Source organism: Strix uralensis, chromosome 1 (genome assembly GCF_047716275.1).
Source record: "Strix uralensis isolate ZFMK-TIS-50842 chromosome 1, bStrUra1, whole genome shotgun sequence".
Lineage (NCBI taxonomy): Eukaryota > Metazoa > Chordata > Aves > Strigiformes > Strigidae > Strix > Strix uralensis.
Window position 1 is genome coordinate 146,738,233 of NC_133972.1, and position 27,768 is coordinate 146,766,000.

Genomic DNA, 27,768 nt, shown 5'->3' on the forward strand with positions numbered 1-27,768 from the left:
CAATATGGAAAGTGCGACATGATGCAACTCTCCTTCTTGTTTTCCAGTTGGATTACTGAGGCTACTTGGAGGGATATCTGTGTTTGAATTCAATTATTTCACTTCCCTGTGTGGATTAGGAGCCCATTCTGATGAAGTCTTGTATGTGGTGCCTCAACTCAGTCCAGTGACTTAAGACTCTTGACCTGCTGGATCAGCTCCTTCCAGATGCCCTTTGACATGTGAGTACAAATTTTTGCCTTACAATTGGCCTTGTCATTCACGGAAAACAAAAATTCCAGGTTAGTACTCTTGCATTCATTAACTTTTTGCTCTGGCCAGAAGACTTTGTTTTCTGGATATTTCCTTGTTTCAGTAGATATTGTGCTGTATATCATACTGGCTTTCCAAAAGTACTTTGTAGGCAGGGCAACATATTGTTTCAGAAGACAAAGCTGAATATATCGGGTAAGTAATTTCTTTCTTCTCTTATTTTTTATCTTTTTCTTAAAAAAAGCTTATTTAATTAAAAGATCATCAGCCTGCTTTTTGTATCATGCATCATATCATAAATTATTAGAAAAGCCACAGATATATAATTCTCTGGTTAAGAAAAATTAACTGAGTTGATAAATATTTAACAATGAATAGATTAAATTTAAAAGTAAATATATTTTTAAAAGTTAACAGAAGAACATTAAGTTGTTTGAAATGAAATAACACCTATGATTTTCAGTTTCTAAATTAACAAGAAGGAATTAGACTGCATTTGTTTTGCATAAACATCTGGGAAAGTTTTGTTCTTAATTTCAGTGACACATGGATGAAGGATTTTTTTTTTTCTCCAATCTTCCTTTTGTCTTATTTCTATCACAACTTTCTAAGGAATAGAGAGCAGCTGATATTTAAGCTGCCTGCTTCTGCCTGCAAATGACCTCAGTTGAGATTGTTTGGAGAAACCACATTCCAGGAGATTCTGGGATCTTCTTTCTTGAAAGCTCTCATTGATTTTAGTATTCATGCTACCGTAATAAAAATAGCAGCTAAAGGCAAGGCTAAACTGAGAGTGAGAAAAGAGGATATTCATATTACTGTTAACTCACCCATCCTGGTGAAACAGATGTGTTCTTATTTGTTGTAGCAGCTAGAGAGTCACTGTTCAATTACAGTAGCCCTTCTGCTAAAGGAAGCAAGCATATCACCTACCCCCTGGTAAGCTGCTACCTTCTCTTTTTAATACCTTTCTTAAATTTTGACTACAGTAGCTTCTTTCTCAGATACCCTCTGTGATTTGCTTTGGGGTTGGAATGGAGTGCTGGGGGTGGAGCAAGTCTCTCCTATGAGAAAACCATCCTCTGATCACAGTAATGCAATTGGAGCATATGAAGCATTAATTCATTCAATATTTTTATAAACTTAAAATTTAAAAAACAAAAGGAAATATGCTCATTTCCTACTGAGTGGGATATGTTTTCTTCAGAGGAGATCAAAGTGGATTTGTTGTTGTTGTTGTTTGGGGTTTTTATTATTATTGCTAGGAGTGTTTTTATTTTGTGATCTTCCTTCATAATGCATAATCTTGTTTTCTTTGCTTGATCTCCTCTCTCACTGGAAAATGTTCAACAATATAATCTGCCATGAATACTCTCTTCAGGACCTATTGATGCTCATGCTCAGCAACAGTGTTTTGAAGTTTGATCTACACATTTTTGGTCATGTTGAAAACTGCTAGCTCATCTGATTTCATGTTTCAATAGCTATTAATATAAAAGTGTATGGTTGTGGGTTGTTTTTATTTTTGGTCAGTCTGCTACAGGCAGAAGAAAATTACCCAGAGTGTCCCTGGAGAAAATAAGAGACTGCTCATGACTTTTAAATTGGCTTTCTACACATATATTGATTTCTAATACAAACACAATTAAAATACACTAGATTTTGGTTTAAAATGTCATCCTTAATGTCATTACTTTTCTAACTGAAACTAGAAAATACTGGGGTTTTATCAGTTTTATTACCTGGTTTGACTTTGCTATGTTCATTGATGGCATAGCAGACTTTCATTATTAAGAAATTATGTGGCAGTAGACAGCATTCACCTAAAGAAAAGGCCATGAAATTATCTGAAATAATAGTAAGGAGTAAATTTGATGTCCAGCACATTCCATGATCTTTGATAGGAGATAACTTTCTAAATGCCCTCAGTTTCCAAGGGAATCTGCTGAAACAAACAATATTTGGTCTCTGAGAGAGATGCTCTGATTTATTTACTAGTATTTCTTGAATTAAAAGCTGAGAATTTCAAAATGTCCTAACAAACAGAGGAAGCTCAGTCACTCTGGAAGTCTATGGAGCTGTTCATACAATGTCACACTTTGAGAACCCCTGACCAAGCCTTGCGTAATCATTTGGCAAAGGTTAATTACCTCCTCAAGGAGGCAATCACTCATGAGGCGGTAGATCCCTGGAGGATGGGAAGTGTCTGAGAAAATCCTGCCCTGTCAAACCAGTCCTGCACTAATTTATGGAAGAACTGTCTTTGGTTTCAACTCTGGTTTTCAACTACTGTCAAGCTGTCTCTTTTTCCCTCATTTTTCTGTATGACTTCTGGCAGTGGCTTGACTAAAAAAATGAGCTAGTAAGAATTACCTGTATATGGTGCTATTATTTGCTTTAACTTCTCAGGTATCGGTCTACCGGTTCCTTTCTGGTGCTCCTTGTGCATACAGCTGGGAGGTAAACATAAGATTTCAAAGGATTTAGGACCATTATGCCTGTCTGTGCTTGGAAGACATTCTGCTTTTTCTCTGAGAGGAAAATTTTCCTCCATTTTTTGAGGGAGCCCCTAAGGAAGAGCAGGACCAGCACGAAAACAGGATTCTGAAGTTCTGAAGTAGAGATCACTTGCTGACACAAGGTACAGGCAAGTGTTTGCAGCTGTTTCATTTAGCCTGCTGCAGCCTCTGAGGCACATCGGCATGTTGATGCCTGTCTGAATCTCTGATTTCCAGAGAGCCATAGTTCTTTCTGTTTGTCACAGTCTATGGGGACTAAGATAGCATGGACCTTCCTTCATCTCAGGAATATTTTATGTCTTGCTCTTCAGACTTCATACACAAGAGCTACTAAAATACCTGCACTTATATATCTTTGATACCATAAAGTAGTATTATTGCAGTAGGGTTACCCTTAAATACTCAACCATGCTAAAGCAGAATGCCAGAATGCAAAGAACCTCCTTTTTTTAATTACTGCATAAATTAAATCTTTCCATTCTCAGGAAGCCACTCTGATTTCCTCTCTGCTAGAGGATTCACCATAAGGATTTGTTACCTTTTATAATACAGGATTTTCCAACTGAAAATGGCCACTCCCCTGTGAGAAGTCAACTTGTTACAGCTCTGATAGTTGTCCCCAGCACGTCAGCCCTCCCAGATCTTAGCTTGTACTGGCTCTCACTTGGATTATGTGCACCCTCAAAAAGTGATCTACAGAGATGCCCAGACAGAAAACAGAGTCACGCTTGAACAACTAGGCTTCTTAGCTTAAACTTTTTGGCCCACCAGTTCGAGGCAGAAACAGCAGTGATGGTCCCAGAAAGGGAAGATGGTATCATGAGGGTGAAGTGACAGTGATGACAGTAGGGCAGGACTATGGGTCAGGTTCAGTAGGAACAAAATAGCAAAAGCTATAAATGAGGGAAAGGGTTAGACCATGGCAGTAGACCTTAGGCGTATCCTCAAATTGTTTTCATCACTGCCTGTATTCTAACAGCAGTAAATTATTTACACATTTGACAAAAAATTATTCTCCTTTTGCTATTACACAGGAAGATTTGTACAGGAGACTATTTCCTATATTCCGCTGACTTTCTTAATAGCATGAAGACTTTGCTGAGAACTAGCTTGAGTCATGCCTCAGTCAAACCTTGTTTATTTAAGGAAGACATAACCCTGAATAAAGAAATCAATAACAGCTTCAACATTGCAACCCCACTGAATGAAATCAGTGCACTGTCAAAGCTAGTGGGAATATTGCTATTGGTTTGGGGGAGTGGGGGAGGGACAGGCAGAAGCTATTTAAAAATTTTTGTTCTCAAATTGTTACTTTCTTGCAGATGTCTAGCTGATATAAAATGGGGTAACTTAACTACAGTGAAGTTACACATCTTGGTTATGGAAACTGAATCTCTTATCCTTTGATTTTCAGGCTTTACCTATTCGTGGACTTAATTCAGGGTCTGGTTAAAAGTTTTGCTAATGTGACATCTCTCAAAGTACAGAAGCTTGAACTGTTTCTTGTACTTGTTTTTCTTTCAAAATGGTTTCATCTACAGTCACTTATTTATGAAAGAAATATTTCCCTACACAGCTCTCGTTACACATTTTTAGAGATCTAAAACAATCTTTTGTTAGCACAAGAGAGAAGAAAAAAATATGCAAAACACTGTGTTACTTGAGAAAATTATTTAATCTTTACCTTTGTGCTCTCATGAAAGCTACAGATTGTAAAAGTTCTACTAGACTCAAGTGGCATTGCCAGTTTAAATGCTCAAATTTGCTTTAGCTACCAGGTCATCCATACGAGACATCAAAGTTCAGGTTTGATATCATTTACGCAAGTTACCCATACTATTGGTAACCTAGCAATTGCTTTTTGTATCCTACTTTACAGGAAAATAACTTTATCTCATTTATGAGTGAGACTTCATTTCAGAAAAACTAATAGCCGTTGTGTTTGATCACTACTTGCATAGCTCCACATTCACATCACCTCAGGAACAGCTGCATTTTAAATTCTCACTCCCTTTGGGCTGTACCCACTTAAACATTTGTGCCTTTTGGCTCAGAGCCAGAGTTCTGAATGACCCACCTTTAAAAAAAAAAAAAAAAAAAAAAAGTAATTCCCAGATCAGGCACAAAAAGCACAAGGTGATTTTAAACTGGCTCTGCTGCCAAAGTAATATTAATACAGAGTTCTGCTCAAATTTCTAGCATGTTGCTGACCTGATGGGCTCTCCAGACAGCTGCTATCATGGGAGGGTGTTTCTGCCAACATTTCACATAGCCATGGAAAGCAGAAACAGAGCCAGGAGGTTCTGGAAGTATTAGCTTGTATTTTGGGGTGAGGGGGGGGAGGGTGTGACTTCTTTTCCCTCCTTTCTTTCACACAAGCAGAAAAATTGTGCTAATAGTAGGAAACTGGAAATGTGTATTGGGAATTTTAAAGAAGATATATGACTGACGTATTGGATGCCTGAAATTCCTCCCCCCAGACCACAGTGAGGTTTTTTATTTTTAGGGGGAAAAAGGAAGAAGTAAGAGGAGTCACCTGTGTGTGAAGAGGTCAGAAAAAGATAGGAGACTCAGCAGTCACTCTTGAACACCTATGCAAGAATTAATATTTAACTTCACTCCAGTGTTTCCACAGTGTTCCTGTAGTTAGAGAAAGTGCCATTGGGATGAGAAAAGCTTTTAATCTTTAAAGAGAGTTTGACATCTTTTAATCTTTAATACTTACCAGGTCTCATTAGTTATTTGATCAACTAGGAAACTGAGTTGCACCAAAAAAAGCTGGAAAACACATAGAATTATAAATTATTCAAGGCTGCTAAAACAGACATACCTTAAAAAAGAAAGCAAATCTTTCAGGAAGTTTGGGGAGGGCAGGTTGTTTGTTTTAAACTGGCCATTGACCCACATTTTAGCAACATAAATAAATTTGTGATCAATGTTTTTGGCCAGTGTCATGAGGAGAAGCTTTGTTCTACTCAAAGAAGTTGGCTTTAGCTCATAGATTTTGAGAAAGTTTTCTTTGGAAGTGTTTTAGAGTGTGTGTGGAGGGGGGAAGGGAAGGAAAAATAAATTTCTTTTGAGACAGTCACCAAAAAATATCCATTGTTCTAAGTAAGCATTGTTATGAGTCAGCAGGACCAAAGAATTGGAACAGTTGCTGCAGTCCCAACTGTTACATTTTCCCATCCCCAAGGACCTCAGCCCCAGAGGAGTGTGATGTGTGCACAAGGCTGATTTATCGACGCAGCTACGCAGTTATGTCTTTTTTCCCAGCTCGCAGCGTTACTGGGATCCTGCCCTGCGAGTACCGGAGTAGGAAGCTTTTACAGTCATGTTTTGTTAAACTCCCTTATACAAAAGTGTTCCAGGAACAGGGTGTTCAAAACTTGATTCCAATGCATACCAGTGGCTTCTACCCAGAAGTCAAGTGAGGTTAATAACTAAACAAGCTGCATTATTCACTGCAGCAGCAATCTCATCTCTAGGAATAGCTAAAGCTCTTTTTGTTTATCCTCATATTAACATTAACCTCCTGAGGCTGGAGTTCTTGAGTATCTTTTTCTCTTGTGTTCCTCAGCAGATAATTTTCAGATAGATGTGATTTGATGAAACAAATAATAATGAAGTAAAGTTCTTCCTGGGATAAGAGCAAAATTTAGGGGGAGGTATACCTGTGTGTGACATTCCAGCTGTATTGAAACATGTTTCCATGGGTACAGTGTCTCTTTCTTTCCTAAGATATCTTCAATAACTGAACATAGACTTACAATTCAAGATAAATAATAAAAGTACTCAGAGATCATGAAAGATTCAGAATCTATAGCCAAAGACAGTGGCCTCACATTTATCCACTGAAAAGATACAGAACAGTGACAGTTAAGAAAATCCACTAGTATGTGATTCCTGGACTGCAAGATAAAAACAGGCAAAATAATTGCTCTTTGTACCATTTATGCCTTGTATGCTAATTATCTTATCTGTGTCTCTGATGTTGTGGTGTTACAAAAGATGTTCTCTCCTCTTGTTTTCAGGTAATGATAGTAGAGGATGCCCGCCCCCTGGAGAATATGCTGTAATAAAAAATCCAAAACTAAGAGTGGAAAAGCTGAAATGGACAATATGGCAGACACGAGTGAAAAAATGCAGATGAAAAAAGAAATCACGTTACTAAATGGAGTTTCTTTAATTGTAGGGAACATGATTGGCTCTGGGATATTTGTATCACCCAGAGGTGTTTTAATGTACAGTGCTTCCTATGGACTCTCTCTAGTCATCTGGGCACTTGGTGGAATGTTTTCGCTGTTTGGAGCCTTGTGTTACGCTGAATTGGGAACATCCATTGTTAAATCTGGAGGCAGCTATGCCTATATCCTGGAAGCATTTGGTGCCTTTATGGCCTTCATCAGACTGTGGTCTTCCTTGCTCATTATCGAACCAACAACCCAGGCGGTAATAGCAATCACGTTTGCTAACTACATTGTTCAACCAATTTTTCCTCATTGTGAGCCGCCGTATGATGCAGTCAGGTTGATTGCAGCTGCTTGTATTTGTAAGTAAAGGTGGATTCCTGGAAGTTAAGAACTATAATTGTAGGTGCCCAGAGGATTTTTTTGAATTTCTATTCCTTCACCTTTATGAAAATAATTACTGCCTCTCTAAAACATGTTCTTAGGAACTAATAATCTTTTATTCAGATGAATTTTATTTGTGGCTAGGATTATTAGAGGGGAGAGAAGAATTACAGCAGTTTGGCTGGGGGAAACTATGACTGCTGATTAAAGATACATATATCTCTATGGATCATCGACCTAATTTGCAGCCCACATTTGGTCCATGTCCTCTCTTCCCTGTTTCTTGCAAATGACAAAAAATTAACAAAAATCTTAAAATTCATATGGAATTAAAAATACTCTGCCTAATACAAATTTTGTCTCTAGAAAAATGGTGTAGTGTAATCAGACGCTCCACAGAGTTGACTTTGTCATGACTGTATGTCTTAGGTGACCACAGGAATAAGTGTTACCAATCTATCCTCCGGTAGATGAACTGCACTCAGATTCTTTTCCTTACAAATGTGGATTTGCCAAGATGGAGTATGTGTTCCTTTTAGGCTGTGCTATAGCATGATCTTTTAAAAATGGCTTAAATTGTACAAAGCTTCCAAAAGGATAAGTAATTTTAACTTTAGATGAACTGACAATTTTGAGAAGGTGTTTTCTCTGTCACCCTGATTCTTGGCACTATGGTGCAGGGGAAGTTCACTTCTGAAAAAGACTTCATGGTAGAACTTGAGACCATCACGACCACTTAGCAGTCTAAAAGGCAACTAACCCTATTTCAAAAGACTTTGTCAGCTGAAATTCTCCACTCACACAGGAAAGCAGTTATTTATTTGATCAAAGTTTCTTTTCCTGGTGTTCTAGGTGTACAACATGAAATCCTAACACTTAAGAGGAGTCTTCAAGTGCTGATGTTTCTTTAAGCCTTAATTTTCGTAGTTATTCTTGCTGTAGTCTTCATGTGAATCAGCTGTGTGCTCTAGCAGCTCTGATTTCTGAGCTGATGCCCAAGATGTGGCTGGCAGCTGCTGCTTTCTCATACAGCTTTCTCATACCCCTTCTGGGGTTTTTTTTTAATGCCAGAATAAAACCAAAATTCTGTCCCCTTTGCAGAGCATTGGTATATTAATAAGAAATAGTGGGAGCAAATCCGGTCCCATTTCTGTAAGGTCTGTTATTACCCTGACAGCTGACAGGACACTCTGTCAAATATGCAGAGTTGCTCATGATCATGAAGGCAAGAACTTCTGTGAGCATCTGCAGCTGAATGCTAATTTCCCTACTACATAGAAAGGCTTCTAAATGGTTCATTTTAAGCATTACAAACCCCCTTTTCTTCCTTTCAAAATGGAAGTGTAGATTGTAGGCAGGTCAAAGTAACAGAAGGAAAGACCAGCGAGACTGCTAGAGAAGAAATAGCCCATTCTGATCCATGCTTGAGAGTGCTCTGGACAGCCCATGCTGCATATGGCCTGCTGTCTTCTCCAGCAACTGGGTTTCATACCTGGTATTTATGCATGCCCTTTCCTTGTCTACCTCTGTTTTGGAGTTGCAAGGAGAAGTTGCCCATGATGCCATGTGTGTGTGTGCTAGAGCAAGAGGAGGTGAGTACGCGGCTTAGCCCCTGGCCGGACCTGCCATCAGCTGAGCAGCAGTGCTCATCACAGCGCTTTATCCACTCATCGGGGTTTAACTTCTGCAGCAAAACTGAATGCAAAGAAGGAAGTACTTCTGTAATCTTCAGCCTCAGGGTCAAAGTGTGAATAGCACAGCTCCTAAGCTATGGACACAGGGTAACAGCATGCTGGTCTGGCTCAACTCAATATCTTGTCAACCACATCCAAACTTTTTGGTGCAGAAGCTGTACTTACTCTGTATGTAGACTAGAGCTCAAATCAGCAGGGAGAACTTCAGGAAAAACTTTACCCCAAGTAAAAGATTTAGAGAAATCTCACCTTCTGCCTGTGAGCAAGTCTGTTGACTTTAATAAAATTTAAAGATTATTTAAAAGGAGCAGGAGTTAGTCTTAAAATTCAAAATCTGATGTGTTTTGTCTTACCTACTGTCATGAAAACAGTATCCTCCAGAAAACTATTGTGTAACTTTTAAATCGGGTATTTCATTCTTCAAATACATCATTCAGAATGTATTTGAAATGTGCTTTATGTGATGTAAAATATCATTGCTCCTCTCATGCATATTCTTTTTCTCTGTAGGTTCCTTAACATTTATTAATTGTGTTAATGTGAAGTGGGGAACCCGTGTACAAGATGTTTTCACGTATGCGAAAGTTATGGCTCTTATCTTGGTGATATCTGTTGGCCTTTACAAAATTGGTAAAGGTAAGAATATTTTTCATTTACTTAAATTCTTATGAATTAACTGTTTATAAGTTTCAAAATCTGTGCAGGAAGATCAGACACATTAAGACTTACATAGGAAGTGTTATTTATTCTGAAAAAAACTGTCTGACATAGGTAGATTAGAGGGATTTTATGGCTTGTTAAGCAATGGGGGTTTAATTATTCTTCTGCTCTTAGCATGGCAAACCAACAATCACAAAGTTCTGCATTGCTCAGGCTGAATAGGAAATAGCAGCTGAATTAACATCACAGAATCACAGAATCATCTAGGTTGGAAAAGACCTTGAAGATCACCTAGTCCAATCATTAACCTAACACTGACAGTTCCCAACTACACCATATCCCTCAGCGCTATGTCAACCCGACTCTTAACCACCTCCGGGGATGGGGACTCCACCACCTCCGGGGATGGGGACTCCACCACCTCCCTGGGCAGCCTATTCCAATGCCTAACAACCCGTTCTGTAAAGAAATGCTTCCTAATATCCAGTCTAAACCTTCCCTGGTGCAACTTGAGGCCATTACCTCTTGTCCTATCGCTTGTTACTTGGTTAAAGAGGCTCATCCCCAGCTCTCTGCAACCTCGTTTCAGGTAGTTGTAGAGGGTGATGAGGTGTCCCCTCAGCCTTCTCTTCTCCAGACTAAACAACCCCAGTTCCCTCAGCCGCTCCTCGTACGACATGTGCTCCAGACCCTGCACCAGCTTCGTTGCCCTTCTCTGGACACGCTCGAGTAATTCAATGTCCTTTTTGTAGTGAGGGGCCCAAAACTGAACACAGGAATCGAGGTGCGGCCTCACCAGTGCCAAGTACAGGGGTAAGATCACTTCCCTGTCCCTGCTGGCCACGCTATTTCTGATACAAGCCAGGATGCCATTGGCCTTCTTGGCCACCTGGGCACACTGCTGGCTCATGTTCAGCCGGCTGTCAATCAACACTCCCAGGTCCCTCTCTGACTGGCAGCTCTCCAGCCACTCCTCCCCAAGCCTGTAGCGCTGCTGGGGGTTGTTGTGGCCGAAGTGCAGCACCCGGCATTTGGCCTTATTGAAATTCCTACAGTTGGCCTTAGCCCATCGCTCCAGCCTGTCCAGATCTCTCTGCAGAGCCTCCCTACCCTCGAGCAGATCAACACTCCCACCCAACTTGGTGTCATCTGCAAACTTACTGAGGGTGCACTCGATCCCCTCATCTAGATCATCAATAAAGATGTTAAACAGGAGTGGCCCCAAAACCGAGCCCTGGGGGACACCACTCGTGACCAGCCACCAACCAGATTTAACTCCGTTCACCACAACTCTTTGGGCCCGGCCATCCAGTCACTTTTTTACCCAGCAAAGCGTGTGCCCATCCAAGCCTCGAGCAGCCAATTTCACCAGGAGAATGCTGTGGGAAATGGTGTCAAAGACCTTACTAAAGTCAAGCTAGACAACATCCACAGCCTTTCCCTCATCCAATAAGCAGGTCGCCCTGTTGTAGAAGGAGATCAGGTTTGTCAAGCAGGACCTGCCTTTCATAAACCCATGCTGACTGGGCCTGATCATCTGGTTGTCCCGCATGTGCTGTGTGATGGTACTCAGGATGAGCTACTCCATCAGCTTCCTGGGCACCGACGTCAAGCTGACAGGCCTGTAATTTCCCGGATCATCCTTCCGACCCTTCTTATATATGGGCGTCACATTGGCCAATTTCCAATCTGTCAGGACCTCCCCGGTCAGCCAGGACTGCTGGTAAATGATGGAAAGCAGCTTGGTGAGCACCCCAGCCAGCTCCTTCAGCACCCTCGGGTGTATCCCATATGGTCCCATAGACTTGTGTATGTCTATGTGATGCAGTAGGTCACTGACTATCTTCTTCTGGATTGCGGGGGGGTCATTCTCCCAGTCTCTGTCCTCTGGCTGAGGAGGCTGGATTCCTTCAGTACAACTAGTCTTGTTATTATAGACTGAGGCAAAGAAGGCATTAAGCACTTCAGCCTTTTCCTCATCACTCGTTACCATGTTTCCTCCTGCGTCTAGCAGGGGATGGATGCTCTCCCTGTTCTTTCTTTTGCTGTTGACAACATCAGTTTAGTGCTAACTAGTTTAAAAGCCAGCATCAGTGTTTCTGACTTACGCTTGTTAAAGACTTGCATCGTTACTTGTCCTATGACACGACAGCACAGCAGAAATTGCCAGACATATCCTTCACGTTGCTCCTCACCCCCCCGCTCTCCCTACCCTGCTTGGGGCAGAGAGCCACCACAGCACACTGCGAGGGTAGAGAATCCGGGAGAGAGGAACTTGTCCTTTTCTTCATCGGTGAGAGGGCATCTTTGATTCTGGAAACAAGGGAAAAGACTGTAATATTGCACTCCTATGAATCACTGTAGTACCGTAAGATATCACAGGACAGATGAGCGACCGTGTACCAGCAGTAACTGGACTGAACTGAATATACTGAAACGCAGGAGACTAGTTTACTGGTGCTACCTCTAATCTTTGCATATGACAATAGATTTTATTTTATTAATTTGGGTCTCTGGTACAGTGAAGACTCTTCCAACTCTAGCTCTGTTGCTTAGTTACTAAGGATTTCTTCATTTTCCTTTCCCATGAAATTCCTAAACAGTCATTGTATCTTTATTCAGCTAAAAGAAAGGTGATTTTTCCTCTTCGGTTTAGGAATTGTCTTTTTCTCATGCTGAAACTAGCTTATAAAACCTAATGAGCATGCTTGCTTTTCTGTGTTTGCTGGCCTTCCTTCCTTGGCTGCAGTTCTAATACATCAGCTGTTAGCTACACCAGACTTTAAGAGAGCTTTTTTGTTTACCCATTATCTGTGCACGTCAGTTGTCACTGGTTTTGTTCGAGTGTAAAGAAACCTGAACAAATGAACCCAGTTCTAAGGGCAGGAATGTGAAGATGCAGAGGAAAAGCATTGCTTAAAGGCCACAGTTACATGAAGGAGTAGTTACCCTCATAAAGCTGCAGATTTTATGAGTTGCCCTCATAAAGTTGCAGTTTTACAAAGGTGTGAGTCCATGATGTCACCCCTATAATAGTTTTGCCCTGTCCTCACAGTCATAAATTTAGTCACGCTTTCAAACACTCTCCTTCAAAATTCCCGGCCCGCTCACTGGCGTGTGGCTGTCACAATGTGGTTTGGCCCAGGGACCATTCCCTCTGCTCATGCATCCATATAGCCCATGACAGGTCCTTTGCATTTCTCCATGGGGTCACGGAGGATAAAGGCAGAGAGAAAACATTATTACAAGGAATGAAAATTGCTAAGGCCTTTCAGTGGTAGTAAAGGTCTCATCTCTGCTTTGTTTAAACAGAACTGAGCACTTAAATACAGAAAGGACTGCGAGGAGGAATGATGTAGACTTCTAGAGGAAGTTGTGATTGGGTCAGTGCATTCTTTTAAATTCAGCAACTGTTTTAATGAAAAGAACAGTTATGACGTTTTAGCCCTGTTGTATTCCTTCTGATGTGCTCAGATACGCTTTTTGTTTTAAAACACTGTGAATGTATCTGATTTTGAGTATGAGCTGTCTTTAGCAAAAAAAAGCTTTTCTCGGTCCTTTTGGATTTTTTTTTTTCCTTCCAACCATTTTCTTCCCCAAAGTGTGTGTACATCTCATAGCTTCACCTTCCTTGGTTCAGTCTCCCAGTAGTTACTGCTTTTTAAAGACTGAATTGCTTTTGTGGTATCTGTAAACTCCTTAGTTTAACCACAGAGTGAAGTTGTTTCATTTTACAACAAAGACCTTACTTTCTTCCCTAATAGAGGTTTCAGCATGTTTCTGTCTTCCTTAATACTTAACCCACTTCCATTTATATTAGACAGTCAACTTTCCTTCTGCAAACTCAGTAAGGCAGAGTTTCCAGAATTGCATTGAAGGCTCACACAGTTTCATTAACATTTCATCTGTTTTGCAGCATTCTGCAGGTTGTTGTCTCAACCTATTGAGCTAAACTAGAGGAGAATTTTGAAAGGAAAGATTTTTCAAGTCAAGTCTCTTAATTTTGGGGAACATCTTTGTGGGGCAGAGTATCCCACTGAGAACTATGCGTCCAGAAGTTCCCCTCCAGTGGCCACTAATTCATCTGGTAAAAACAAAAGCACAGATATGAGGAAGAAATATGAGACAGATTCAGGAACTGAAATTGGGTTTCCCAAGTGACTCTGCCTAGCTGACAGGGTATAGCATGACCTCAGTATGGCTCCCTCCTTCGGTAGGCTAGACAGCAGTGACAGGATACGAGGACACCATGAATTCTGTTAGAATTACACAATTCATATCTAAATAACAAACATGGGAAAATATCTTCTGCTGTCTCCCTGTACAAGTGTACCTGTCTGAACATCTGACTGAAACTTTCCTGTTTGGCACGTAAAAATATAAGCTGTGCACTTTTAGAAATAGTAATGAATCCTGGATGCCATGGGGTTTTATTTCCTTTTGGTTAGCTGAGACTTCTAGTGTAGTGTCCTACATCATAGTCCTTGAAACATAACAGGCAATTGGTACCTGCCATTTGTACAGGAGAAACGGAAAACCTGAGAGCTCCGTTTGAGGGCTCAGCAACAGACCCAGGGATGATCGCACTGGCTCTCTACTCTGCCCTCTTCTCCTACTCAGGATGGGACACGCTCAACTACGTCACTGAGGAAATGCAGAATCCTGAGAGGTAAATGTGTGTTTTTCCTTTGAATGACTGAAGTGTCCTGGTAAGAAAGGTGATGGCAGGACAAGCCGCTCTGTATTTGTTTATAATTGGAAATTAGTCAAACTATTTTCTCTGTAAAAAACCTTCTTCTTTTCATAAGAAGAAGTAAGTATGAGAATTCTTCCTGGTTATTGTCCTCACTCACCAATTTATCACACTAATAAATCATTTGTCTGCGTATATGTATTTTACACCTTACACTTCAGACCGGAATTTTTAAAGGAGGAGAACAAATCCCTGCTGAAAGCAGGGAAAAGTGTGGGTCCATCTAGCCCTCTAAAACTCCCTACCTCTTTTCAGTCAGACAGAACAATTATTTTATTTTTCCAGGACTGGTTTTGCCACCAGTGGAGTAAGACTGTGTCAGGTTATGAAGATCATGTGATCTTCAACATTACTGTTTATGGACAAAATATTTAATTTTGCCAAAGATGAAAAGTTAAGTAAAAAATAAAAATTCCACAGTAGAACTGGAAATATCATCTCCTCCCCTCTGTAGGGATGTCAACCCTGTGGGAATTGTGTGCCTCACCTACTCAGACTGATATAGTCCACCTTGTCTTGGGACACGCATAGATTATGAATCAGGAAAAGAATTCTACAATCAAGAAAACACCTAAGTGTGCATTTAAATCTCTTTGCTTAAGTGCTCTCTTAAATTGCATCATATAAAAGACAGTATATAAAATTTACAGGTATAAATGTACATTTTTTTTCTCTAAAACTTATGACAGACCTACAAGCAGCCAACTAAGCTGCTTATGGAATTGTTCCACACATGGCTGCACGTTATTTTGTAAATCCACGATGACAAAATGATGGATCACAAAAAGTGATAGAGGTATCCATTCACAAATGTTCGAATTTGGGAACAATCTTCTATTTAAATATTCCTTATTTAAAGAACATGAAATAATTTTGACATTTTCCTTTTTCAGGAATCTGCCACTTTCCATTGCAATTTCAATGCCTATTGTGGCTATTATTTACTTGTTGACTAATATAGCATACTACGTAGTGTTGGACATGTCAGCTCTCCTCACAAGTGATGCAGTGGCTGTGGTAAGTTGTGTAAAATAATTAAAACAAATGTTACTGTATGGATGACACTGCAGAAAAATCTCAGGTAGCATACTTCTTGGCAAAACAATTGAAATATTTCCATGCTGAAGGTTGTTGCTTTGTTTTAAACTTTGTTTTCATGTAAGAGTATCAGTATGTTAGAAGGTGCGTACAAAGAATATATCCAATAAATCTGCTCTTGTAAAATCCTCTTATATACTCTGTAAATCGTTCTCCTAACAGTACTTCGTTGTAGAAGATGCTTTTGCCAGGGCCAGACAGAGAAAGAGCTATGGAAAGTCTGGGTAGTTTAAGAACCAGGGGGTTTTGCTATCATTCTGATGTACAGTGTGTGATGTTTAATGCTGCAGGATCACAGAATATTTTCAACACAAATATGTGCAGTGAAATACTTTTTAAAACCTTATCAATATTTTATACATATGAACAATTATAACTCATGGATTACTACAGTCAGGATTTGTCAGAATACATTAAAGTAAATACATCTTCAGTTATCTCATTGACTTGATTTAGGCTTAGAAAATTATTTTTTAAATATTTTTTTAATGTATCTGCTGTTTTTACTTTGATACTGATCAGTTTTTCCAAATTCTAATTTTCCAAGTCAATATCAGGTGTCATAAGAAAACATGGGTTATGACACTGTATTTGGGCTGGTGTGTGTTCACGAGAGTTTCTCAGGATTTTCCATATGCTTAATGTAATGGGTCTCGCTATTATTTTCTTTTTCTGTTACAGACATTTGGCGGTGAAACCCTTAGTTATGCTAAGTGGATAATTCCTATAGCAGTGGCCATGTCTTGCTATAGTGGCTTAAACTCATCAATAATTGCAGCATCTAGGTATGAAGTATAAGATTTATTTTAAATGATTGAAAAGGAATAATTTATTATTAATCTGCATTCTTATTACAGCATTGTAAAAGTGACACAGTTAATTTTTGCCCTGTCAAGTTGTTAATTTGTGATGGAAGGATTGTTACGATCTGACATGTCTTTCTTATGATCATCATCAACTGATAAACTAAAGCCACGTGACAAGAGAGCAGCATTTACAACAGAGTAATAAAAGAATTAATGCTGCTTTTGTCAGAAAGCAACAAGCTATTCCTTGGCTACTGTCTGGCTGAGTTTTCATATTCTTTTTTTTAGGCTTTTCTATGTTGGAGCCAGGGAAGGACACCTCCCTGACAGTCTGAGCTTGATTCATATAAAATGTTTCACACCAGTCCCTGCTCTCCTCTTCAATGTAAGTGACAGCCCAGCCCTGTGCCTGGCCAGGGCAGCCAGGGGCTCGGATCCAGGGAGTATCACTCCTCACCTCCGTCCAGTGCTGCTTCCAGGCTTCTCCTGCGCTGAAGACATCTTCCTCAAATGCACAAAGTTTCTAAAACTCATTGAGGGGGGTGGGGGTGGGAGTGTTATTTTGCCTGGTGGTGTTTTATACAGTAGAAAGAGAATGGCTCAATTCACATTCATATGCTCTCTGAAGAAGATTAGTGAGGAGTAAGTACAATAGTATTACTTAGAAAACAGAGAATGGCTAAATATGTAATAGTATAGACCAGAGTTGTTTAAGTCTTTGTGTGAGTTTTCAGAGTGTCACTGGAGAAGAACATGGCAGGAACATCTCTCAGACTCAGCTATAGGCTGATTTTCTAGGACTCTAGTTATCAGGAGTGACAAAGCACTTTAAATTCCTACTGTTGGATGCCTGTAGCAATACTGACTTTTTCCTGCTGTCACTATACAAATGAATCTTGTGACAAAAAAATGAGGAATCATAAGGTATAGAATTAGTGCAAATGATTTTAATAAATAATCCATAAATCTAACAGATTAAATTAAGAGGGAGGATATGCACAAACAGAGAAGGTAGAATCATTCAAAAGGATTTCACTGCTGTTCATTTGAACATATATTTCATTTGGTGTCTTCCATTGCCCTGTGTTACATATGGTTTATGAATAGCTTATCATACCCATTCTGTTTGACATCAAATACTTTACTAAATAATCCCGTTATGAATACTCTTCTCAGAGGGATTTTGTTTGCACCAGTAAGATGAGCTATACTCCCTTAATACACCACCATTCTCCTTTTTCTCAGTGGACTTGTTTTCTGCTCATCTATTAAAACAGACATTAAATTCCTGGTGGTTTAGGTCTTTCCATGCAGGCAGTATAGCATACCTGCATACTGCAAAATTTACTCTAACAGTCTCAAAGTGTGAGTGGACTGTGAGAGCCTCCAACAGTGAAACTAGATTAAAAGTTTGCTTTCAACCTGAAGCCAACCAGAACAGCAGAGTAAGCCGGTGCCTACAGAAAGCTTCTTAGCAGCCTTCTCCATAGCGCAGCAGAGTCTGGGGCTCCTCATCTGGCCTTCCGAGGAGGGTTTCTTGCTGGTGCTGAAACAGAACTTCACAAACCCAACACCTCTTCAGCCAAATGCGGTGGTCTCACAGTTATGTTTAAGGAAGAGATACCAGCATGTTTCACATAGCATATTTGAAGATTTCTCGGAGTTTTAAGTACACCCTTCTTGCAAGAATCTGATGTACTAAGTCGAGACAAATATGTTGGAAACAGGCTGTTTTATAACTTTACTACCTCTTTATTTTATAAGACATGTCTTTATTTTCACATTAAATAGTCTTTGACTTTATTATCTCTAGGGCTTAATGACTTTGCTTTATCTCCTTGTGGAAGATGTTTTCCTCCTCATTAATTACTACTGCTTCAACTACTGGCTCTTCGTGGGTCTGTCTATTGCAGGACTAATCTATTTGAGATATACTCAGCCCCGTAGACCACGGCCTATTAAAGTAAGTAAAGAAGAGAGGAAACAAGCCCTAAAAGCCAGCTAATGCATATGTTTATGTGATCCTTAATACCACAACCATAACATTACCTGTTATGTTATAGACTATTTATCAGCCATAGAAATCCTTGCAACATCCAAGATAAGAAATGAAGGAGCAAATCCCATTTGAGTTTCCACAAGAACATCTGTTCTGGTACTTTTGCTGTGAGGTTGAAACAATATTTTCCATTTCTTTTTCCTTTCATTCAACCTTATAACTATCTTTATTTCAAAATAAATAAGGAATAAATAAATGCTTGAGATTCTCAGCCCATCCTGGAACAACCCCCTGTTGTATTGTTCACAACGGACCTCAGTAGAGCTGGTAATGGGGGCTCCCAAGAGGTTAACACTCTGGTCAAACTTACATGACCTAATAAATTTATCAAAACCCCTCCAAAGCCCATAAATGCCCCAAAGTCTGCTCATGCAAAAGCTTGATTAATCAAATACATTTTGATAGTTCCCTCACACTGCATAGTGGTCATAGACAGTACAATGCAAGTTTAATGACTGACTGTAGAAGAGTGTCTGCTATCAGTTGGGAGAGGGAGACTGCACAGAAACAAAGCACACCTAAAACTTGTTTCTAGTTTTAATCCAGTGATTGTCCAGGAAACAGGGATGGAAGTTCCCCAGGCACACAAAGCCATGCACTGGCTCCCGTTTCACTGTGCTCTGTTGACTCCATGACCTGCGTTTCGACTCTGCAGTGATGCAGTAAAAATTATGAGAAATCCAAATTAACACCCAATCTAATTTCTTCCTTGTCACTCTCTTCCTAATCTAGTGCACCATTTTTACCAACACATTTTTTCCATTTAAGTGTAACATCCATGAACACATGGTTCAAACAAAGGCATAAAATATCCTAAGCACCTACTGCTAGAAAACTTTCCAGTCTTCCAGAGCAGACCAAATTTTCCTGAAGCATGTTCACACTTCATTTTCAAGCTCTCCCGCAAAATATGTGGAAGATAAAGATTAAATCTTGCCTTACTGGCAGTTTTGCTACTGACTCTACTAAAGCAAGGATTACAGTCAGATTATAGATAATGGCTGTTTAATTCCTATCAGCATTTGCCAGTTTAGTTAATGTCACAACTCCGCATACACTTTTTCCTTCCCTGTAATGTAGCAGCTGGTTTTCATCAACTTACATTTTTAACCTTTATAAGGAAAAAGAAGTATTTATACCAGTAAACTCTCAGGAGTTTCAGCTAGTATTCAAATGCCAACTCCTGGATTCTTGAGAAGACTCATTACTACAGGCAGGGAAAGATATATTAGTGAAAAATAAAACCAAAAAGAGGTTATTGAAACTTTCCTTACTTGTGGTATGATATTTCTAAGAGCCCAGGCAAAATGGCTGTAAATCAGTCCATTAGTTCTGTACCATCAACATGGTAATTGAAAGTCTAGTTGAGTTAGTTCCCAATCAATAGTACAATTAAGTATCTGCAATTGAAGTTAGGGAAAATTACCCATTACTGCTTAGTTTTAAAGTACTTATTTCAAAGATTGATCTCTTACTAATTGGAAACGAATTGAGTTTGTGCAGGCCTGAAAACAACAAAATGGTCAGATCCTCAGGTGTGTATCAAATAAGAGGCTCTCAGCAGCATACACAGAAGCTAGCAAATTGTACTGACTGTAGGCAGTCAAAAGAATCAGTACATAGTAGTTATATAGTCAATAGCTATATTTTTATTATTGACACGTCTAATCTGCAAAGCCTGACATCTTTACAATAGAGTATTTACTGCGTCTTTTAATAAATGTTGGATTTTTTTTTTTTTGTCTCCACAGCTTAACCTTTTCTTTCCTATAGTATATTGTTTATGTTCCCTTTTCCTGGTCATAGTTCCTCTCTACAGTGACACAATCAATTCCCTTATTGGCATTGGTATCGCCCTCTCAGGCATTCCTGCATATTATTTGGGAGTCTATCTGCCAATTGAAAAACGACCTAGATGTCTACAGTGGCTCTCTGGTAAGCAACATCATCTTGTCCTAGTCAGTGTGGCAAAATCCTGAATGCTTTGTCAGAAGAAAGAAAGAATCATTTTTCCTAGAATCTTTTTTATTTATGAAGTTTTGTTATGCTTTTCTATACAGCATGTCTGAGATCATTTGCTTCATCGTATAGTCCTGAAAACAAAACCATGCATACCTGCACAAAACAGTCCAGTATGTGGATATAATATGGTCATCTAATATTTGTGGTGTTGAGCCATTTCAGTATGTTGACTCAATAAAAGCCATGTAGGATTGTGAAGACAAATGCATGCAGTTTGATACCCCAGCAGGCAGAAATACCAGGACACCATTGCTTCGCATTCTGTCAAAGGAATGGAATATCTGAGTTGGAGAAGTCCGTGCATTTTCATAAATTATGAAATAATGAATTATTGGGCTGAAGGGTAGTTTCTACTCCTCAAATTCAGGCAGTCTTGAAAAGCAAAACTTTAATGCTTTTATTCAGTTTGAACTCAGCTATCAAGCTGACAATTCAATGAAAATGTTGATGAAAGTCTGATTATACAAGACTTTACGTTTAATTATTGAGCTCCTTTTGCCTTTAGCTACTTATAACATGTGCTTAATCCAATTGATTAAGGTGTTTTAAGATTTTCCTAGTATCTTTCCTAGTGCTTTCAAATCCTCAAAGTCCATATATTTGTCTAACACATATTATAACTTTGTCTCATACATTTTTGCTATGTATTACAGCTACAACAACAAAATATGTTCAGATGATCTTCTACTGTGCTCTGTCAGACCTGGACATAGACATGGAACCTACAGCAGCTAAGAGTAAATAGAGTTGCTCTGACATTGAGTTGTGCCTTGACATTTCCTATCTGGAGCAACTTTTATCATCTGAAGTTCCCCCCATGTGTTCAGTTACACTAAAGCACTGACCATTGTACTATGCATCAGTTTGATGTCTGTTAATTTGTGCTTGTTTTATAAACCGCTCGTGTTTTACAGGATTTTTTAAAAAAATGTTTGTTAATAGTGAGTTATCATGTAACAATTTCAAACTATAAAGCACTGTATGAACAAACATTTATTAGTAGATAAGTGCTAAATATTGGATTAATTGCAAAATCATAATAAAAAGTGTTAGGTCTAGTCACAATTCTAAAAAATAAATTCATAAATATAACAAAAGACAGACCAGGTATTTGCAAGATTCAAAACCTGAGCTGGGAACTAGAAGCCACAGTGTACTTATAAAAATATAACTAAATTCTTAGCCAAAGTAAAATATATATGATTCAAACGGGTAGACATGCTTTGCGTCCATGTAGTATTAGTGTTAAACTACTCTAATGCATAATTCCTGGCAAACATAGTTTACCAAAAGGAGAAAACCAAACAATATCCCACATTCATTACTCTTTTGCAGAAGAGGTGTTTTCAACAAATAAATTATACCATTGTAACTGAAGTACTTTTGCTTTCCAGCAGAACAACCTGCTGTGGAGCACTGTAAGGGACTGATTCATCTTCCAGGTAGTGTATATCCAGGGAAAACACGTTTTCATAGTGTCCATTGCTTGCCTAGAAACATCAAAGATATGACCTCATGAATCATATTAATTTTTTCCATGATGGAACTTATTTAAGGTATTCCCAAGTAGAAATTAAAATCTATTGATGTTTACAAAACCCCTTGAGCCCCTACCCCGTGCATCAGGCCTCAACAGTTCCGGCTGTCAAGGTAACCTGCAGGTCTCCTGCTGAGCATGCAGAGAGCCTCCAGCACCAGCTGCCAGGTCTTCACCTCATGTAGGTGCCTGTTGCACAATACCCAGCACAGGCACGTGCACTGTACAAGCACACCCACCATTAGGTGCCATGAAAGAAGAGGGCAGTTAAGAACTAGGACCGTTCTCTTGAACATTATTTTTTTCAGTGTGACACACAGGAATGTGCAGCTAGTCCTAATTCTTAGTCTTCTGAAATGGAAGAGACAATAACTGTCATTAGAAAAAAAGTCATCAGCCTTGCAACCTAGACCATAAAAACAGCTGCTCCAGCTCTAATATGGTTTGTTGATATGTAGTACTGTTTGTTATCCTTGTTGGCAAGTCGTACTTCCTTTCTGTAATTGTATTTGAATATAACATCATTGTTTCTAATTTGAGTTTCAGCATTCCTATTTAATTAACCCCAATTAAGGTAATTTAATATTTTACAAGTCCCTGTAGCTTCTAGCATTATTGTCTTTTATTGATGTCTGCCCAGAGAAAGAGCAATGGAATAGGCAATTATTGCTACTTACACTCTTCATTCCCTACCCATGTTGTAAAGTCATTTGCAGGATTATAATTTCGTGCATCTCCAACACAGTGTTTGCTGTCAGGGCCCTTGTGAAACCTTCTATTTGCATTTCAATGCCATCTGCTGTTGCAGTTTCCTTTCAGCAGGGTTTTCTTTTGATACAAAGTATGAATAATAAAAATGCACTAAATTAAGGAAGACATTAAGCTATTAGAGATGCATATTTTGCTTTTTGGAAGCCACAACTTTCGAGCACTAAAATCACAAGTATCACAATCACAAAACGAAGAGGAAAGATGACCTGAGGTGTAGTTTAGTTTACCCAGCTCAGAACATCCCCATGTACTCTTCACACACACAACGCATGCCCCTGTTACACTATAGCACCATTTTGATCCTGCTCTATGATTGTATGGAAATATTGTGTTTTCACCCCACCTCTTACAGATGTTGTTAATAACAGAGCCATGGTCCCAGACTGCATCAGGGCACAAAGAGAGGACAAACTGTATGAGTAGGTACCAAATTAAACATGACAGTCTTTGCCCCCACAGAGTTCAATGCTTGGCGCTGAGCTGCGTGTCACACCAAGACAGCACTGCACCATCCTCTGAAGTTTTTCCTTGCAGGACCAAAGTTCCTAAGAGATTTAAGACACCTGAGGTGATAGGTGGTAACTGACAGCAGGCACTACAGGTAGTGTAATAAGGGCTATGGACTAAGACCCTTTCCATAGAGCATTCTGAGCTGAGAAACTTCTTTCTTTGTCCATTTTTTGCCAAAATCTGGCTTTGAATGAATCCGTTAACTTTTGTGGCATGACACACAAGCCTTTGTTTTCCTTCTTTCTGGACAGAAGGAAAGTAGTAGTCAGATGCAAGGTTATAAATGTGAATAATGTTATTGAAATTCTCTATGGACATCAGAATCTCAGAAATATTAATGTGTTGATTTTTCTCTCCTTACAAATAATACATGTAAGTTATTGTCAAATACCTAAAGCAAGTCATAGATGCTGAAGTGTTTAAATACATAAACCTTTGACCTTGGAAAATGCTGTAGTTTTGTGGTTTTAAAGCATAAAAATAGTACTGTGAACGAAATTTGCCCTGCCTTAGATCTCACAAGTTGGTTTGCCAGGAGAGCAATGAGACTCTAACACTTATTTGTGTTCTCTATAGCACAACAAAATAAGCATTTATGGAAGCAAAAATTTCTAGTTACTCCAGGTGGGACTCCTTCTCATTGCAGTTATGAGCAATTCTTTACCCAAACACTTTCTTGTTCTAAGAGTAAACACAGTTTTCTTACATTATTCACAGATGCTCAATTATGCAAACAATAAACAATTTTATTTTTTCAGAGACGGTCTTGGCATCCAGGCTAAGTATCTCATCATTACATAACAAAATATTTTGGCATCTAGTTTGTCAGCTGACATCTCTGTGGTGGAAGGGACTGAGGTATGGATAACACTGGAAACCTTTGGAAGACGTAGCCTGTGGAGGTGCAGGCTGCACTGCAATGTGTAATGGGATCCTGGCAGGCTGCAGGGACAAGAGACCCTGGAGAACAGCCCACATGCAGAGCTGGGGAAGGGTCTTTCAGGGACAAAAACTGGAGCAATACAGTACTTAGGAGTAGTACTAGCTCTTTAGGAATCAAGAAAATACAAGATTCTTGGTTTTTATGAAGAATCACAGTTCTTTGACTAAAAATGGGAGAAGAAAATTAATATCAGATTGCATTTCTGTGTCAGCAAAGAAATCAGAAGTTGGTGTTCATAGAAGAATGACTATCAGCCACAGGAAGTTTGAAGATGTCTGGACTTTGCATGAGCCTGAAGACCTGTAAGGGCTGTTGTGTGCTTCTTGGCTACAGAGGTGAAGAAATGCCTTCACACGTTAGGTAGGACGAGGATATTGAAACAACCTGACAGATGCATGACCTGACACTGGGCCAGGCCACAGCTCTGTCACAGGATGAAGTGCCTTTGGCGCATGTGTGACTTGGAACTGAAGACACTTCCTAAATATCTTTTCTTGAAATTTACCTTCATTGTGTAACAGGAACTATAGAAGTATTATGGGACTATCTTTGAATCTGTAGTATTAGATCTGTCAAGTCCCCGTTCTCTAGCTGATAAGCTATCAGGTTTGGTAAATATTCCCATTTTTTTTCTGCAGGATTGATTTTTGCCTTATGAGGAGTGGCAGCCAAGCAACTATGTGAAGTGCTATAATTTTGCAAGTGGCTCAAAAGCTCTAAAATTTAAAAAAGAAAAAGGTGAATGAGGAAAATAAAATGCAAACCTGAATAAGATGCCACACAGTAAGGGGAGAATAACTTCTTTGTCTTGTACAGCAGGAGCCTGAAAATTAGAAGTACTTAGGAACACACATTTAATGTAATAGATGTCACTGAAAAACATGAAATATGAGTGGGTTACTGAAATGTCTGGTTATTAGCTTCCTAGAAAGGTCAGTGTTAGAGTCAAAAGAAGGGAGTGGAATTTGTATTACATGACCATGGTGTTGAAACAGGAGAGGTCAACATTAAAGCAAATGATTGTGAGTTGATCCTCTTCTAACAGGAAGAATAAATGGGAAGGAATTGGTTCATGCTACAATTCAATAAAAAACACAGTAGAAATTAGTAGGTGTGTAAAGAGCTGGTCACCCAAAATGTGCTATCTGTCAAGTGATGGAACTGAATACACTTCAGCATACAAACAGAACAAAGATTAATTCAACAATATATTTACATACTGCTCAGAAGTGTTCATTTCACAGAGCCAAAACCAAGCGTGAGCCACACCTTCTGGAGGGAGGACAGAGTTTGAACTGGAAAAAAAACTGCTTGTGGCTGTTTAGGAACATTTTACCTACATGCAGAAACCAGGGAAAAAAAAAAAAAAAAAAAAAAAAAAAAGGAACATACACGGTTTTAAAACTAATATTTTCTTCCTCTTTAGAGAGGAAGTGCAAAGAGTCATTTAGAAATAGAAGAAAGGCAAATTTGATGGTAATGACCATAAGTTCAAGGATAAGCTGCTGAACAAGAGGCCTCACCCATTCAGATGTGCTTCTGCAGCACAAAAGAAGAATTTCAGAACCTACTTGCAGTGACACAGTATGTTCTCAGGTCAAAATATTCTCATTATGATGATATTACCTTATTTGTGATTAGCCATTGCACTTGCCCATACCATGCCATCACATAAGGAAACCTGCAAATTAAATTCACCTTTCTCTTGCTATCTTAGGAGTTAGATCCCGTCTGTCTCAGCGTGTGTGTGGTCATGGAAGCAGGATTTAAAATCTCCAGTGGAGTTACATTTGACTCCACAAGGGGGAGAACTCCTTTGTTTGATACTCCAGGAAAGAAAGAGAGCCCGTTGTTTTGAGACCTGCTGCTCAGAGCAGCAGAATCTGAGCAATGTGTATACTCCTGCCCATAACAAAAGCCCTGAGAAGGATAGACTTAGTTCGAGTGAAGAGTGTCAGCTACATATTCTGAATAACGCTGTACAACAGCCTGCTGCAAATGCAAATGAAGATGAGTTCAAAGTTCAAACATTCCTCCTTCCTTATAGGACTGCCTTTGTGTCTGTAGCAGAAGACAGATTTTCTCATCCTGGCTGTTTCCTAGATATAACAGCATATATGAATACCTAATTCAAAAGGATGATTAATATCCTTTTCAGAACTTCCCCATTAAGCATAAATAATAAAAAAACTAATAATAGCTAATAGATAATTAACTATTTTATGGAAATTAAAAAAAAATGTTCTGTTTGAATGTCTGAGCAGTTCTCCATTCTCTTATTTTCCTTTTTTTCTTCTTCATCTTTTTCTCAGATAAAACTTGTGAAATCTCCATGTCCCTCTTCTATTTGGTAGTGAAGAGCTACTGATAAAGACAGCCTTTCGAAAACACAGTTCTTAGGTCAAATTAGTTGCCTGTTGACCTCCTGCCCATATGATGTCAGTACATAGGCAGCTATGGGCTTTGTTCTATATATATTTGTTATTTTTCCATATCACTGTTGAATTCACTTCTGCTTTAACTGCCTTCAAGAGTAATCCCTTAGCTCTGCCCACTTAGTGGAATACCAAGGCATCCTTGCCTTTCATCTCAGTTTATGATATCCACCTGCTGCCAGTAATTCTCTCGATACATTAAGGTACTCTGAATTAGCTTCTGCCACTAATAGCTGCAAGTGAATAATATGCACAGAGCAGCCAAGATCTCTATAAGCAGTTGCCAGCAAAAGGTAGCAAGTGGAGAAGGGTATACAGGTTTAATATTCCTTTCTTCATTTTGCTTATTTTTCTCTCAGGCAGAGCACCTATATGAGTTGTAGTGCTTGCTGCAAATCCAGACAGTACGGATTTGTATATTGGCCTACTGACTTCCCTCCATATATCTCAGCTATTCATTCTCCAAAATGTGTTAAGTAGTAGCAGACTTGACAGTGTTCCCACTTTCCGTTCATGCCCTCGTTTGTCAGCTGTGCAGAGTTTCTGAGCCCTGTGAGGTGGCTTGCTAGGCTTGGCTAACAGCATGGTGGCACTTGGGTCATTTATAATAGTATCACCTTACACCCTTGCACTGCACGAGCTTTGCCTCTTCCTTCTTCTGTGGGACACGAATTTAGGCAGCACTGTTTGGACTCACTGCATCTGAGGAGGAAGTTACTGATGCTGAAGCAATTCCAGTTGACCCAAAATGTACCTCTTCACCTTCTGTGTGAACTCGCTGCACTGAGCACATCTGCCCTGGCAACAGTCGCCAGTGAGCAGGATTTATTCCTAACATTCACTGTAACTAATAGATCAAATCCCAGATATACTAAATATCAAATTGAGAACTAAAGTCATTAAGGTGTTTCTGCTTTTCTGGGACAGTGCAGATTACCAGACTTCATGTGTGTTTTGGTACAAGTGGTCTAACTTTCTAAGAGCTTTGAGGTTTTTTGGAGAGCAAGGTTTATTCAGTAATCTATATAATCTGATTCTTGTTTCAGGTAAGAATTTGACTGTATAACAAACTTTCAGAGACCATTGGACCACTCTCAGGGTCTGACCAGCCTTAGATGTGGCTGTAAACTTCCTCTTT

At 39.3% G+C, this 27,768-nt stretch overlaps 1 protein-coding gene across 5 annotated transcripts; it reads left to right on the top strand.

Annotated features, from left to right (window-relative positions):
* Nucleotides 1-27,768, top strand: LOC141949939 (Y+L amino acid transporter 2-like). Of its 5 annotated transcripts, none has more exons than XM_074884146.1 (12): nucleotides 1-221; nucleotides 6,803-7,320; nucleotides 9,547-9,672; nucleotides 14,221-14,365; nucleotides 15,343-15,466; nucleotides 16,229-16,332; nucleotides 16,642-16,738; nucleotides 18,167-18,316; nucleotides 20,164-20,347; nucleotides 21,088-21,171; nucleotides 21,829-21,876; nucleotides 27,677-27,768. In XM_074884146.1, exons 2-12 carry the CDS (start codon nucleotides 6,819-6,821, stop codon nucleotides 27,694-27,696), a joined length of 1,584 nt encoding a protein of 527 aa, XP_074740247.1. In that variant the 5' UTR covers nucleotides 1-221; nucleotides 6,803-6,818; the 3' UTR covers nucleotides 27,697-27,768. The 5 variants fall into 5 exon arrangements, with proteins under 5 accessions (XP_074740247.1, XP_074740239.1, XP_074740211.1 ...); XM_074884138.1 differs by lacking the exon at nucleotides 27,677-27,768 and adding an exon at nucleotides 23,202-23,960; XM_074884110.1 differs by lacking the exon at nucleotides 27,677-27,768 and having other exon boundaries at nucleotides 21,829-22,857.

Bases quoted from the DNA above. Each gene is read 5' to 3' on its own strand.
- LOC141949939 (XM_074884110.1), top strand. From the start codon at position 6,819: ATGCCCGCCCCCTGGAGAATATGCTGTAATAAAAAATCCAAAACTAAG. The intron at 7,321-9,546 runs GTAAGTAAAGGT...TTTTCTCTGTAG, and splicing joins GATTGCAGCTGCTTGTATTT to GTTCCTTAACATTTATTAAT. The intron at 9,673-14,220 runs GTAAGAATATTT...CCATTTGTACAG, and splicing joins CCTTTACAAAATTGGTAAAG to GAGAAACGGAAAACCTGAGA.